The 15,976-nt window shown below is 39.1% G+C and overlaps 2 protein-coding genes across 9 annotated transcripts; one reads left to right on the plus strand and one right to left on the minus strand.

Moving 5' to 3' along the window:
- The first annotated feature begins 418 nt into the window (after positions 1 to 418).
- Positions 419 to 7,663, plus strand: LOC143208898 (uncharacterized). 4 transcript variants are annotated; one of them, XM_076423833.1, is made up of 6 exons: positions 419 to 873; positions 3,295 to 3,697; positions 3,763 to 4,024; positions 4,477 to 4,859; positions 5,590 to 5,874; positions 6,976 to 7,663. In XM_076423833.1, exons 2-6 carry the CDS (start codon positions 3,371 to 3,373, stop codon positions 7,165 to 7,167), a joined length of 1,449 nt encoding a protein of 482 aa, XP_076279948.1. In that variant the 5' UTR covers positions 419 to 873; positions 3,295 to 3,370; the 3' UTR covers positions 7,168 to 7,663. The 4 variants fall into 4 exon arrangements, with proteins under 4 accessions (XP_076279948.1, XP_076279950.1, XP_076279947.1 ...); XM_076423835.1 differs by having other exon boundaries at positions 419 to 618; XM_076423832.1 differs by lacking the exon at positions 419 to 873 and adding an exon at positions 966 to 3,154.
- Positions 7,664 to 8,517: 854 nt separating this feature from the next.
- On the minus strand, positions 8,518 to 15,727 carry LOC143208901 (uncharacterized). 5 transcript variants are annotated; one of them, XM_076423841.1, is made up of 6 exons: positions 15,177 to 15,436; positions 14,828 to 15,017; positions 14,429 to 14,611; positions 14,099 to 14,318; positions 10,578 to 10,889; positions 8,518 to 9,223 (listed from the first exon to the last, which is right to left on the minus strand). In XM_076423841.1, exons 1-6 carry the CDS (start codon positions 15,290 to 15,292, stop codon positions 8,949 to 8,951), a joined length of 1,296 nt encoding a protein of 431 aa, XP_076279956.1. In that variant the 5' UTR covers positions 15,293 to 15,436; the 3' UTR covers positions 8,518 to 8,948. The 5 variants fall into 5 exon arrangements, with proteins under 5 accessions (XP_076279956.1, XP_076279957.1, XP_076279958.1 ...); XM_076423842.1 differs by lacking the exons at positions 8,518 to 9,223; positions 10,578 to 10,889; positions 15,177 to 15,436 and adding exons at positions 12,359 to 13,457; positions 15,503 to 15,727; XM_076423843.1 differs by lacking the exons at positions 8,518 to 9,223; positions 10,578 to 10,889 and adding an exon at positions 12,359 to 13,457 and having other exon boundaries at positions 15,205 to 15,426.
- Positions 15,728 to 15,976: the final 249 nt, after the last annotated feature.

Genomic DNA, 15,976 nt, shown 5'->3' on the forward strand with positions numbered 1-15,976 from the left:
TTGCAAGCACTACCTGTTATCAATGTCATTATCTATAAATAATCTGCAGATACTTAAATCTTCCTTTGTCATCACATTATACTACTACTACTAACTACCTAACAAACTGAAGAAGAATTTCGTGATACAACAAACTTTTCAAGATAACGTCGCGCATCGATAAGCCGAAAGAGAAAACGCATCGTTATCACATTCGATAAACGGGAAATAAGCGATGCAAATAGAAGATGTACAAGTTAAAATATTTACGTAGCTCTCGATAGATTTGTCAACAGAGAATGTCCATGGGAAGCTGAAAGATCATCGGTATGGGTAGAAGCGGCTCTGGTCTTGACTCACTACGAACAAAAAATATCGAAAAGGGTCATCGAGCTATCGCGGAGCAATACACTCCGGGGAAACGTAAATATGTGATACAGTCATCCAGTCGATCCGTAACAATTGCGTACCGCGCATTGTCATATTTATTTAGCCTGTATTCAAACAGACCACGACACCCATCGCAGATTGACGGACGTTCTAGCACGAGTAAGAATATTGCCACATTGCTTGTCGCACGTCGGCGTCGTTCAGCACGCATTTGAGCACAGAGGGCAACAAGGTTTCGCGTGAAGTTCGGTAACGTGTTCCAAACCGCAAGTATCTTTGAACACAAAAATCGTGTTTCTCGAAAATTGAACAAGAAAATTGTGCGTAATAAAAGTGTGCCGAATAACTTGGATCTGTGTTACCTGACGAAAGGGAACTGTGAAACGTGAATGAAAACCGTGCCAAAAACTTGTTGTTTAATTGCTAGACTGCGGATGTTACGTATTTACCACGAAAACATCTGGATCATATGCAGACTGAAAACATTTAACCCACTTCATCAGGGTAAACATTTACAAATTTATTAATTTTGCATACTGTCAAATGATTTGTGTGACACTGAAAATGAAACACATTTTGTTGATTTAAAGCACAGCCGGGAGAAGATACAAAAGAATTTGTATCTTCTAAACTAATTTTCGATCTAGGACTTTAGGTAATTTAAAAAAAAATACAATTTCGTTAAAAAATTCAAGCTGATCTTAATTTTTGTTTATCACCATGTAATTACTGACCGCCTCTTGTTTGAAAAATCAAAATGAAAAAAGAAATTTTTCGATGATTAAGAAAAGAAACGAACAAGCATCCATATAGCTCTAGTATCTGGCAATTAATGCAGAGAATGTTCGCATTGCACAAAAATCCGCAGCCTATATTAATTACATACTCCCTCTGCGTCATAATAATTAGTAGCAGTTGTTGAATTTAATTTGTCCCATAATAATTGTAGCAAAAGATGTTTTATCAAAAAACTATTAGATAATTGCATAAGTTCAATGGTTAAATTGTTAAGATTGGTTAAAGATTTGGTTAAAGACTGGTTACATTAAAATGAAAAAATGGTTAAATTTTCTACAATTAGAAAAGAATGGTGACTATATGTATAATTGATTAGTAAAAGTTGTATTCTTCAAAATTTAACCATTGAATTTTATTTTCAAATCGGGCACGAACTTATGCAATCATCTAATAGATTACATTAAACAATAAATTAAAAATATTACTCCTAATTTTTTTATTTTGAGTGTGCAGATAGTTTCTCTTGATTTTTTTAATAATTTCGTTACTGCAATTTAAACTTGTGGGTAGGATCCCTTGGCTGCGAAACTTTACTTTCCCTATAAGCGTGAGCTTTTTTCATCTTACTTTTACAATGGGTTGATATTCAACAATTGTGTAAAACCAATTGATTTCAATCAGCGGATAAAATTAGAAAAATAGTTGTAACTCGTAATAATTACCCCAGAAATTGAAAGATACGTCAAAACAAATAACAGATGTAATGAAACATTGATTTTGATTGAAAGCTTCGCAATTTTGCGCTACAACATAACTAACAGCTTAATTCGCCAATAATTCCCATTTAAATATTCACTTGCTACTATTATTATGGGACAGAGGGAGTACAATATATTCGTATATAAGATTGTAGTCTGACAGCGTGCACAAACGTGGATAATTTCGCAAGCAAATTTGGTTTAGCTTGATTTCCGATCGCTCATCTCGCATGGTACGCCCGTACGTATATGTTCACACGTATGAATGCGACTGTATAGAAAACATTGATACGCATTGCACAACAATTAGTAGCTGTTGTCGCGCTCGTGCTCGTGCAAATGAATTTCTGACAATGAGCCTAGCTCGGGCTCGAATCGCGTCGCGCAATGCCAACGATTTTTTGCCGGAACACGTGAGTGGGCCAGTCAAAGGGTTAATTAGCTTTCATAATAGAATGAAATTACGAAGGTCGTTGAACGAGCCGGTAACGCCCGCATTAATGTTAATCGACGGGGTCGTTCGGGAGCGATACTGAATGCGTTAACGACAGCTATAGCGAGACAGCAGCAACAGAGCGCGGCGCGGCGGTAAATAAGAACGAGAGACGCCGGCTTATTAAGTTAGTGTCCCCATGGCGACCAGTGGTCAAGGAAATGGGCGTTTCGTAGACAGTCGAAGCGCAGCGGTGACAGCGCTTCGAACGACTGTCAAACTAGTTGTATCTGAGAAATATGAGAGATCGTGATCCGAGGTTTCGCGAGCGGTGACCAGGCTGACTGACTCGCGCGGAAAGTAGCTTGACCCGCCGCGCCGCACCGCGCCGCGGAAAAGACGCGTTCCGTTCTATCAGGTGGCTTCGCGAGGGAGAGCCGCTTCGAAGATCGTTCGATTATCGGCAGCTCTTAGATATTAGAAGTTTCCGTCGCGTCTTCAACGCCGACACAGAAGCCGACCAAGTGTACGTATAATGGCCTGCCGTTCGATTTCTCGTGCGCCTCCTACACCTCGATCGGAGATACGCCTCTCTTCTTCCGTCCGCCGTCAGTTTATTCGCTTTATCGCGTGTCAACGGAACACGAACAACCGAACACGGTTTATCACGGTTTCGTTCGGTGAAACAATACTTGAGATGATAAACATTTACGTCACACGATCGAATCGTTCGCGTCGAGAATGATTTCGAACAGTGAATGGAAGCGAAGCGAGTCGGCTTCCAGTTTGCCTGGAAGCGTGTCAATTCTTCGACGAACTCGTTTCTTGAAATACAAATGAAATTCCTGCAACAGAGGTTAGCCGCCCGTTATCGCCGACGTTTCGGAACACTTTCGACTCAGTGTACACATACACGGAGATCTGTTTACGCATTCGAGAAAAGTTTGAACGCTCGCGGACCGTGCAGCGCGGTACTTAATGTCTGTTTGATTACAGATTTAAACGGATACACCGTGCGTCGGAGAACAGCGAGAAGATTGATGCGGGAAACTCGCATCGACAGACTTTAACAATGTTCCTCGCGAAAGGGAGGGGGAATCGCGATGAGAAATTAAAGGCGACGTTGAACGAGGACGACTACGGATGGCGGTTGTGCAACGAAGACGATCTGAAGTCGCCGAGATCGAGCCGTAGCAAAGACTGCTTGTCACTGGATTCAGCGTCCGAATCGATGCTCTCCTGCATTGACTCTGATCTCGACGACGAGGAAACCTATTCTCTCGCGGAGGAGTTTAAACCGGACTTGAACGACAATTGCGAGAAGATAGAGCTCGCGTCTATGATTCACAAGGACCTCGACGTGGACCTGATCGAACGCGATGCGATCGCGAACGAACCGGTACGTTGACACGTTTCGTCTATCGAATTTTAGTCGCGTGATTTAACGTGTCTGCGAAATCGCAGGATCTCCCGGGGTTCTCGGTTCAAGAGGCCGAGGAGTACTTCGAGAAATCCGCGGGGCCTAAATCGCAGAAGTCGTCCCGGTCCCGAGGAGTGTGCTACACGCCGGAAAGGCTGGTTAAGTCTCAGGAGTATAGAATACTCACTCCATCGCCCCGTTACTTATCCATCTCTCAGGCGAGGCTGATGCTAGAAAATGAAAGTCCATGGAAAGCGCTTCGCTGCCGACGGCGATTGAATTATCTTATCGACTCTAAGCAAGTTGGTAGGTATTTTGCCCGTTTATAGGGGAGTCCCTCGCTCGCACACGGCCGCGCGAGCACACTATGTTCGACATTCGCGGAGCGTGCAACAGTGCACGGCAGATCGCGCAAACTTGTTCGAGCAAGACTGCCGTCAGCTAGCTTGAATACATATTACCCAGCCATTGTGTCTGACCTAGTAAAGTTTTGCGGTCTACCAATATGTGAAATCGGTTCGCTTCGCTTCACGTTCATTAGACGTACTTTCGTTTCAACACCTGCACCCTTAAACTTCTCGTGCTATGCTCCACTCGAAGAAGAAACTTGTCGAGTCGCTGCACAGATTTTTTCGAATCCCTCGCGAAAACTGCCCGGCCGTTTTCTCCACTGATCCAGCGAAAGGGATCTTCTGTTTTATGAAAGATTCCCTAACCTTTGGAACGAGGACATTTCTAACTGGCAAATGTTTTATTAGGCGCAACTCAGCTAAGAACGCTCCTATCTTCCACTCCCGTGGAGGTAGCGATGCCTGCCATTTTTTCGCCACACTGGAGGAGCTCGAAGGGGACCCTCGAACGAGACCACGATATCTTGAAAACGAACTATAACTCGACCGACCAGAAAAGACCGAACGACGTACAGACATCGGATTTGATCTATAAGAGATCCAGTAACGAGGGGTTGAACGTTAGCTGGGAGGACTGCAAGAGGATAGAAACGCGTAGCTCCTCTATGGATGACACCTCTGGTATCCAAAGCAACGACTGGAGCTCGGATACACACAGCGACTTGCAAAACACACCCCTCTGCCTTTCCGACGAACTGGCAACGACGAACTACAAGTTGAACACCTCGCAGGTACATACAGTCAATCCAAAATGTATTTCAACACCAATTTTTCATACGAACATAGAAAGTGTAGGACAATACTTCACTCATTTTTGCCTCACACTTTATATAAATCAACAAAATATATTTAATTTATAGTGTCACATTTTAAAGAAATATATGTCTCAAGACACGGACAGAGACGGATTAATCATTTTACAGTATGGGTTCACCGTGAAGTTTAAATTGTGATAATTTCGTTTAAAAGATGGTACAACAATAAACAACAATAAACAACAATGGACTCATTTTAAAGCTTGAAGTCTCTACTTTCGACGAACATTGTTAATTTTCTTCCCATAAGACCCATATTTCTTCAAAAATGCTATAAATTGAAACTTCTGTAAAAACATTGGAAAATTTTTCCGTAGTTGAATCTACCTCAAACTTGAAGATTGGAGCCTCGGCTTTACAACGACTCGTTAAAAATTGATTTACGATTCTTTTTAACAAATTCACTCATGGAGTACCCCTTTATATTACTGTAAATTTTGTGGTACAAAACGCGTTCCACTCAAAGCTCAATAAAACAGCCCCAAAAAAGCATGCGTGTAGTTTTGTTACGTCGTTGTAAAGGAAAGGATTAATCTTCAAATCTATGATTGATTTATTTCTGATGATTTTTTATACGACGAAGATATATATGATCGAGTACACCGGTGTGTTTAGTTATCGTTAAAATTGAGATTACGTTTCACAGGGGCGATGCACCGCTATTAACGAAGTGGTATCAATTCTCGAAGTCCTCGACACAGATCCCGAAAAAGCGGCGGTTCTTCTCGAGGAGGATCGTTTCTGCGATATCACCTCTTCCCACGATCAGCTAACCAGGCTAGCTCTGTCGATAGAAACGGACGCGAAAGTCCCGGATGCACTCGAAACTTCGGAAAATGTGGTCCGAAATCTCCAAAGGAGAGTGGAAATGCTGCAGGCCAGTAATAAAGATATGTTCAGAGATATATGTAACCTGCGACAGAGTTTTCAGGTAAGAGTACTCCCCAATCTATTCACTCTATTCATTCTATTCATTCTGCATGTTTTCGATGCGTTAAAATGATTACTTGATTACCTTTGGCTGAATCAAAAACGTGCAGGGTGTAAAGAAATTATATGTCGCGGCTACCATAGGATGATTCTACATTCTAGACCCTCGATTTGGTAGAAATTGAACTAAGGAAGGTGCAGCAAAATTGACCTTGACCTTGAATTTTAAGATCAAAATGTGAACAATTTTTTTTTAATTGCATCGTTTTTTACTCGTCGCGAGGGTCAAAAATGCAAAAAAATCATCGGTCGCAACTCAACCGCGACGAGTAAAATACGATGCAATGAAAAAAAAATTGTTGACCTTTTGACCTTAAAATACAAGGTCAAGATCAATTTTGTGGCACCTTCCTTGGTTCAATTTCAACTAAATCGAGAGCGTAAAATCATCCTATGGCATTATATGTAATTTCTTTACACCCTGTACAACACTTTTCTCTCCAGACGTAAATAATCACAATCGCGTTATAATTGATTTGACTTCGGCTATGAATCGTTGTACAGCTGATTCGCGGTCGTGCACGCAGAAAATAAAACGTTGAAAGAAATGAAAAGTAATGTTGCTTTTAGCTAAAACTGCTAAAACTATTGACAAGTAAAATGAAACGAAAATATTTTATCGCTCTGTGTAGCGCGCCTCTGTGGCGTACGCAACGTACATCTCTGTTGATCGGGCTGCCACATTTTAGGCGAATTTTTAATAACTAAATTTGTTTATTCTTCATTTTCGCCTTATATTGTCATGGAGAACGGCCTTTTAAATTTTTTCCCATCTGTAATTGAACACTCTGTACAAATTCAATTGGTAAGTGTGCGCTTCAGCTGCATTTCGCTTGTAAATTATTTACTAACGATCGTGTCTGGCTGACCATAACAATAATATGTTATTACACGCTGTTCGCAATCATTCGATGTAAACTAATAATTCATACATAATAACGTCAATACAGAACACGCAGCGTTACACCATTAACAATGTTTATTACACATAAAAGCATTAAAGCGAATAATAATAACGCCTCTTCGAAAACGTGTTTTCCAGTGCGACGAACGAAAAATGGAGGACATTTCTAGCCGTACGAGTAAACTGCGCGAGGACGTTCACGAGCTGCGATATCTCGATGATCTCTTAAATCTCTTGCGCGGGAATCTCCAGAGAATTTCGGAAAGGGGTTGGCCGTTCGTTGTAGGTCGCATGAAAAACCCTTCGGAGGAAATGAATCTCGTCGTGTAGAAAAGTGTCTTCGGTGATTTCGATATCGTAGAATATTTTTTCGGGATTGAAACAATGCCGAGCATATTATATCGTCCCTTGGAAAATACGCAAACGTCTTATGTTACTATAAGTTTAGTCGTAAATAATAGTCATCTCGTTTTCCATCTACCACGCTACACGATATCCAACAGTAATTTTGATCCGAACGGTTATTGCCATTCGATTTATTCTTCCGTGGTCACTGCCATTTAATTCGCGAGATCGAAATCCCAACTTCGATGGAACAACGATGCAACGCCACTCGGATAATTCGCTCGAGCTCATCTTTCGAAACCGCTTCAGACAGGAGGGAAGGCTGTGACAATAACTCGATTTATTCAGCATAGTATTAACGTCGAAATCCATTCAGTTTTATTATACCTTGTAATTTCTTTCCGTCCTTGTTCATTGAAAAAGTACCACCGATTCGCGATACAAGAGAACGCTGTGAGAGTCGATTTCGCAAGTTACCCCGTAGATACAAACAACTCCAAAGAAAATTTAAAATAAATACACGAATATTTGGACATTAATATTTTCAAATTTCCGTTCGGGAGGTTGTTTTTTTTTTTACTGGAACTTCCTTGTAAGCACGGTAAATTTTGTCGTTTCCTTGCAACAACTGCATGGTGCCAGTATTAATATTAGGATACTTAATCGGGCAAAATACTGCAGAAAGTGTCCTTCAAGCTAATTCGACCTTTCAAAGTACAATAATTTAATGTAATAAAAACATCTGAAGACATTGTATTATATTTATATTCATGCAGGAAACCTATTTATAAATATATTTGGAATTTTGTAATCGAGATATTTATAAACACGTATTTTAAACTGCTGTCTTGCAATGCTTTCACTATTATTTTTAATTAATATAAGTGATAATTCGACAAATAAATTCGAATTAGTGAATCACTCTCCCAGTTTCCACTTTATGCGCGACTATGGATTTTACTGTACAGTTTCAAGAAAGACTGATCGACTTATGAATTATTATGAGATAATCCAATTATCTCATGCGTTCTTAGTTACCTATTTCTAATGTAACATTCATCTATGTCCCTCTTCAGCTACAAAAAGCGAACGAATGGTTCATGAAAATAATGTTCTATTCGCCGTTCGTCGACAAATACGGCTCATTCGGAAAGTAAAGTAACCGTCGCAATTTCCAGGGAAATGATTGTATATTCGTCGTGATTGAGACTCGCCTTCAAATGTTACACATCAGGTCATTTCAACATAGCTTCTAAGTTCGTGACCGATTTTCATAGATTTTTCAAACTGTACTGCACGGCGGAGTATAAAAAAAATATGTACATTTAGTCACGATTCTTTTGTAATTGTAGAAAAGAATTCTTAATTGTAGAAATGAATGGTGACTATATAATTGATTAATAACGCTGTATTATTTAAAATCTAACCATTGAATTTTATTTTCAAATCGGGTACGAACTTATGCAATCATCTGATACTGTTTCCTGCAATCGATGCAAACTATTTTGAGTTTGCACAAAAATCCCCAGTTCAGTAACTACTACCCATTATTTCAAATTTAGTCTGATGGGTTTTTTTTATATGTTTGCACAACATAATTGTATTCATTTCTCCACAAATTGCGATAGTTAAGTCGCTCTCCGGAACGATTGTATCTACTTATCGTTAATGTATATCAATATAGCATTAGGTATGTTAAAAAGAGGGAAAGTGTCGAAAAGGTTGAAGTAACATCGATTTGCTGATTGCTGTATTTATTTGACACACTATCTCGAGAATTCGTGGTACGCAATACCAGCTCTCAAAATTTCGCCGTATCGGAGCATGTCGTGTGGAGAGGAAAGGGTCGATGGTGGCAGAGACGATGCCGAAGGTGACACACAATTTAACATATTGACATTACTGTCCGACGAATATGCGTATATCCCGCTATTAACAGAAGTGGTGGAAGTGGCGGACGAGCTTGGACCTGGAAGTAGCGCCGAACTCGTACCTTGATCTCCAGTTGCGACTGAGTTCGAACTTGGTCCCGCCAAACCTCCTGAATACAAACATATCAAAACGCCTTAATTATACACCTCTCGAATGTTCACCGAGGAGGCCATAAGAGGATCCAGCATCAAGTATTGAGAATCAAGAATTGAGAATCGGTGATCGTGGACTAAAAGGCAACTACTGCTCGACTGTATTCATCGTATAAATCAGAGCCGGGGAACTAGCGGCCCATGGGCCGCACACTGTTTCTTTCCCTTGTTCTCAGTGCTTACCAGCGTCCCCCACCATTCAACTGATCTCCTATGAAATAAGTACAGTAAAGTCCCACTCTAAGTCCGGCGGAAGAGACCGTTCTATGTCAGATACCGGGTCGGGTATATCGGTGTGAACCACTACTAATCTAATTAGAAAACTTCTTTATATTTCATTATTTTTTTATGGCACTTTCGCCAACTTATTTGTGGCACTTTTCTGATTAAAATGACACTAAACACGATATAATTTCAACCGTATCTAGTGGTTTCATTAACGGTGTGGAGTAACTTTATAGAAGAGGATGAGAAAGCGTGTGAGAAAGTCCGCGACGGTCGGCAAAAATTCAAACTTATTGTACTGTTTAAAATACCAATGCGATGCTAACTTTTTTATTTTCAACTATCTTCTTATACAACCTTTCTCAAGATATTTTTCACATTTTTCAGATTAAAATGAGTCGTTTAAATTCTAGTCTAATTCTGTGAGAATTCTGGAAATAAAGTCAAACTGGGAAGGAGTGATGCTGAAGAGTGGGAGACCAGAAAATGAATGGTGGGGACGTGATAGCGGGGTAGAACTCCCCCAGCTCTGATGTAAATAGTCGCATCTACAAAAAGCTATCAAAATAAAGTCAGACGATAGTATAACAAGCCCGCAAAACATTAAACATCGATAACTGAGGATCGAGGACTAAAGTGTTACTACATCGTCAACTTTATTAATCACGTAAATAGTCGCATCTACGAAAAGCTACGGAAATGAAGCTAGACGATAACACAATAAGTCTGGAAAGTGTTCGATGTAATTTGGAAACATACGCTGTCTGCGTGATGATACAAATTTCTATAACACAATGATCTTTTTTCATAAATATATATTCCGGAATAAAAGCATTGTTTCAGAATAAAAAGCATCGTGCAATACGTACTCATACTCGTACACTTATCATGTAAAACAATAGGAAGATTGATACAGTATCATTCGATATGCTATCACCAGTTTGGTCTATTCTCGTTATTTCTTCTGAATGGGACACGTGCCAACGTAGAATTGCTCAGTGCGATGTCTTTAAGGATGAATTTGGACGATACGCATGTTATTGTATCAATCGTTCTATGCTTCGTATTTTAGGCAACTGTTTTCACCTGAAACATTGGAAGCAAGCGTCGAGGCAATGGAAAGAGACGTCGAGAAGTCATTGTTCTCAATAGTTCTAGGATGGTCGGTCCTCGTGATGTGCGGCGGACAAATAAACGCTAACGTGGATCGTACGAGATCGTTTGTTCTGCTGGTCCTTCGGTGTCTGGCGTGGACACTGGATTTACCGTTGCTACCGAACCCAAAGTGCAGAAGTTCTAAATGTCTTCTCAGATTTCGTGACTGGCGTATAATTGCACCGCACAGTGGACAAGGCGCTGGCTGATCGGACATGCTTCTTGCCTTGGACAACCCATCTCCTAGAATTAATTCCGTGAAAACGAAACTGGCTCGAGGGGTTACATATTTACATCGAACACCATACAACTATGTACATATACAAGTAAACGAAAGATATCCGCTTATAGTCAAACATAATTTTATATTTACAAAAAAAGAAAACAAGCGAAGCATATGTAACCCCTTGAGAACATGAAAAGAGTCGCAGGAACGTGTCGCCTGTGACCCATCTTCGTGGTCAGTGTAGCGAAAAATGATTGATCGTCGAAGTATTGTATATAATGATTTTTATTTCCAAGAATAGTAATGCTTTCGATGAAAATAAATCTTCACTATCCCCTTGAGAAAATTCGTTATCTAATTTCGATTAGGTACGCTAACGCAAAACACGCATTTCGATCTATACACGACCGTTTGTGAAACGCAACGTCAGTCTGTGTATCGACAATTACGAAACGAATAAATGATGTTTCTAGGAACTTGATTTTTCACCAGTAAAAAAATGTATTGAACCGTTTACGACATCGATGACGATAAGAAATCTCGACGATGCTGGCAAACAATGATATAAACGAATGATGGATAGAGATATGTACTCCAATTCTATCCGTTTGCATTATTCAATTCCGTAAGGGAATTACCGCATGAACGAATATATACGAAAGGTATAAAAAACGTCCAAGTACTTTGCAAATACTTGTACCATCGCTGTCACTATGCATAATTTTTTATCGAACGCTATTCCTGTTATCCCTATAATACTCTAAATCTTACTCGCTAACCTGGAAGATTTGTTTATAACTGTTCCACGCGAAATGTCTCTGGATTCGTAAAAAAATGTGAATAAAACCACCATTCGGATGGAAATAAAATATAAAATAAACTATACGAGTAATGTAACAACGAATTCGTGCTAGCAAACTGTTTAAAACAACATTTAGACGATTCCTCCTATAGAATATTTTAAATCATCGATTCGCGTAAGTACATTCGAACGATACAAAAAGAAATGATTACGCTCGCTTAAATGAAATTACCAATGCGCAGATACCGAAAATCACGGTCGATAGAAATTTAACCAAGTCTAGAAAGTCTGTTTGAGATTTCATTGATATTTCTATTTTATTGTTTTTCCGTAGAAAGAAACTTTCATTGAAAAAATGATCGTTTATCAAATATCGTTACAGGTTTGGAAACGTATTTTGCTTTAGCTTTGTATTGTTACATCGTACAATTCAACTACTACTAACGAATTTATCTACTTCCTTAGATTAGCGTGAAACTGTACACGTGCAATGTTACCACGTTTGTATTAGCTCGCTTTCTTGTTTGTCTGTTTGTTTGTCTGTTCGGTGGCAAATTTTGCAATTGATTTTAAACTAATTTCAATTGAACACACTACATAACACAAACTAAAATTAAAGCAAATCTAAGGGTACGAATAAAGGAACGTACAGAGTGATACGAGTGAGATTACAATAAGCTGATAAACAATTTTAACGTGATTTATTATCGTATAAACAGATTCTGGAACATAGTAAAGTAACAGAAATAAAAACATAATACTCGTTACATTACGAAAATATAATCGTCACACACGACGTTGTGTAAAGATTGCATTGCATTGTATGCAGTCCTATTGGTATATTTTCTCATTTCATTTTGTTCGAATGAAAATTTCTTCCTATGGAGAAATGATCCGACCACCGAGTCAGTCACAACCTTAATTTAAGATACACTGAAATGTTTCTTTCCCCCAGCATCGGTATTATACCCCTCTCACCGTAGAATCAGTATGAAACAATAGTGTCACTGAGAATCACTGAAAAAAGGTAAGTTTAATGTAAGATAGACTCCTCTCCGAATCACAGTAACAGAACCAAAGAACAATTCTGTTCGCATTGAATTATCCGGTTGAAACGGTCGGGACCGTTTGTCGATTCATCTGGCAATGGTTGGCGAGGAGACGTTGCTTTGAGGGGAGACAACGTTCGGCCCTTGCGAGGTCGGGGAAGGAAGTGGACTGGGCTTGCAAACGATTTGCTCACAGGTACTACTGCCGCTGTCGGTCCCGTATGTCATCGATTGCTCATTGTAACCGGACAACTCGACCTCGGGCTTTATTTCGATCATCATCGCGTCGGCCGGGGAATTCTGAACTGAATTACTACTAAACCGATATTTGCAGGACGACAACAGGTGTCTCCGAAGATTTCTCGCCTGTCGTAACGTGGCACCGCAAAGCGGGCAAACGCCTGGACAATCGGATGCACCGCGTATTTTCGACAAATTCATGTTCCCAGTTAGCCCGCAAGACGCCGTCCCAGCAGTTGAGCCCTGGCTAACCAACGGCAGCGGTATTCCAGGGGGAAAACCCATACCGAGAGGCCCGGGAAATTGTGGTATATGCAGCGGAGAGTACGGTTGCATTGGCGTTAAAGTGTGCAGATGCGACTCGTTATCCGATATCTGATCCTGATGTGGTCCTGCTTGGGAATTTTCTGTCGACATCGAGATCGGTTGCGCTTCTTGAGCACGAGGCGAATGACAACTCCGATGATTCGAATATTCCAATCGATCGCTGGCTGCTAACAGACACAAACACAGCATTACCATTGCAGGGCTGAACTGATGTATTATTCTCTTTGAACAGTATTTCTAACTTCTAACTTCTATCTTCTATCCGAATAGCATTATCCTGGTGTGCATCGATTAGCCGCAGTTCAACCCGATCGATGGTTGTGCTTGTGTCCGTTTTCGAATATCAAAACACTGAAGCCTTCCTTATCATACAATCCAAATATACAATATACACGTATGTATGTATGTACACTAATTTTATACTCGTTCGCACACTAAAATAATATATCGGATACCAAACACAATTATTAACGTCGCAACTTCCATTCAACTTCAAGTGATATTTCCAATTTTTCCTTTCTTTCCTCTAGCCAAACCAAATTCAATATATCGATTGAATATCTATGCGGAAATCCGAAAAATCAATAAACACAGACCGTTCGTAAAAAATGCTAACAGAAAAACGTTGCTATTTATTGCGACAATATAATAATTTGTATTAAATTACAACAGAACATGTATTACTTACATAAACCTGTAATTACTTTATCTACAGATCTAAAAAGGATGGTACTTGCCTTACCATTTCCTTTTCAGAAACCTTCTTCTTTGCAAAGGGAGTGAATATATAATTTAACATATTTCTTACCTGTGTCGTCACCATGTTCAGTATTGTCGTCGTCCTTATGATCATCTATATGCCTGTTTTCGTTATCTGCATTATTCCCAGTACGTGGCCATTTCCCGGAAGATGAGGAAGACTTTCTCCTTTTCTTTCTTCGTTTTAACGGAAAGTAAGGACTAGAGGTTTCTTTTGACAAAGCTTCGTTCGTTGTTGGTATCGCTGATACGGGTACCTCCTCCCCATTCTGTATAAACACAATTAATTAATTTCAAATATATTTCACTATTTACAATTTACGACATGACACAGATGCGTATGAACATTGTTTTTAGTTACTTGATTTGCAAAACGTACTTCAGTCAATATAGTAGGTGGCGTTAGTCCATGAATGCAGAGACAATGAGCAGCTTGCAGCAGAGACGGCAACTGAGACGGTTCTACGCTCACTTCGCCTCGATATACAAACTCCAATAAAGATTCTAAATCATCTGCACCTATACCTGCTAGCATTACCACTGGATGCTGACATGGTGTGCTCTAATTGTATAAAACAGAAACAATACTGAATAAGTTTTCAATCATACTATAAATTATTTGAATATCATAAGTAATTACATTAACATTTTGCCAACCATGGAGAATGAAAAATTGTTTTTCTCAATATTTAAAGATATATTGTGTAGACAATATTTTAAATGGTTGCCAATGTACTAATATTTATATATGTGAAAGTAATCGCAGTTAAAATAAAACCTTTAGTAAATCTAGAAGAAAGGGACTAGCTGCACAGAGAACTATTTTGTGTGCAGGAAAACTACGTCCACCGGCAGCCAAAGTAACATCCACCAAATCGCCGTGACCTCTTAATAGCTGTACCGCAGAAGCCAACGATGAATTGAATTCTCCCCAAGAGAGACTATACAATTGGCTGCTGCTTCCCATTCTAAACAATAAATTACAAATTAGTTGATTCACGCCTTAGAATAATGAAAAAATCACTAACTCTACAACTATAGCTTGTCAATATCCCATATTGTATTGTTATAAGAAAAATCAGTGATACATATTGTTTCACAGAAAAATTCAGAAGCATTTAACATACATAAATTTCTGTAGACAATAGCACGTACGAATCGAGAGAGAGAGAGTTAATGAAAATTCGGGAAAATTATTCTCTAACGGTGACGATATACATATACTCGTGTTCCCTATCCACATTCTCTTAATTACTGCCCCCACCCCAAAAAATATGATCTCGGCGTCGTCTGAAAGTTAACCTAACAAAAGCTTCTAAATACTCTGATAGAAATAACAAAAATATAGAAAAGAAACGTATAATGTAACGATAGATTTGGACACATGTACAGAAATAAAAAACAAAGCTAAATCGAGAAAGCTATAGAAAATGCTTAATGCAAAATAACTTACATTGGGTTACAAGTTATTGCCGTAAAGTATACTTTTAAATTACAACAGTCACACTAAATTCGTTGTTCGCGTGTTACAGCAATACTTTTAATAATTGTACTTATACAATTTTATAAAGTAATTTACTTTCGGAGACAAATAGACACACGATATGTAAAATGAAATTCAAATGCTGTCAGAAATTATCATGCACGTCACATTTTATGAGACCGTGCTGCCACCATACTGGTCCAACAAAAGTTTCGTACAGTTTTGGCGGAAATAATATAAAATATCAAACGGAATTAAATATTATGCACACGTTCGACGTAATATTAATTATTAATATACATATCCTCCGTTTTTAAAAAATCGAGATTTTAAGGAGAATCGGTTTAAAGTTTCTGAACTTTGGAACAACATCGAATTAAAATGTAACAATTGGTACAATAAGATTGTTGATTCTATGTATATAATAAATGTTCATTTATCCTT

The sequence above is a fragment of the Lasioglossum baleicum genome, chromosome 5 (assembly GCF_051020765.1).
Source record: "Lasioglossum baleicum chromosome 5, iyLasBale1, whole genome shotgun sequence".
Classification (NCBI taxonomy): Eukaryota; Metazoa; Arthropoda; class Insecta; order Hymenoptera; family Halictidae; genus Lasioglossum; species Lasioglossum baleicum.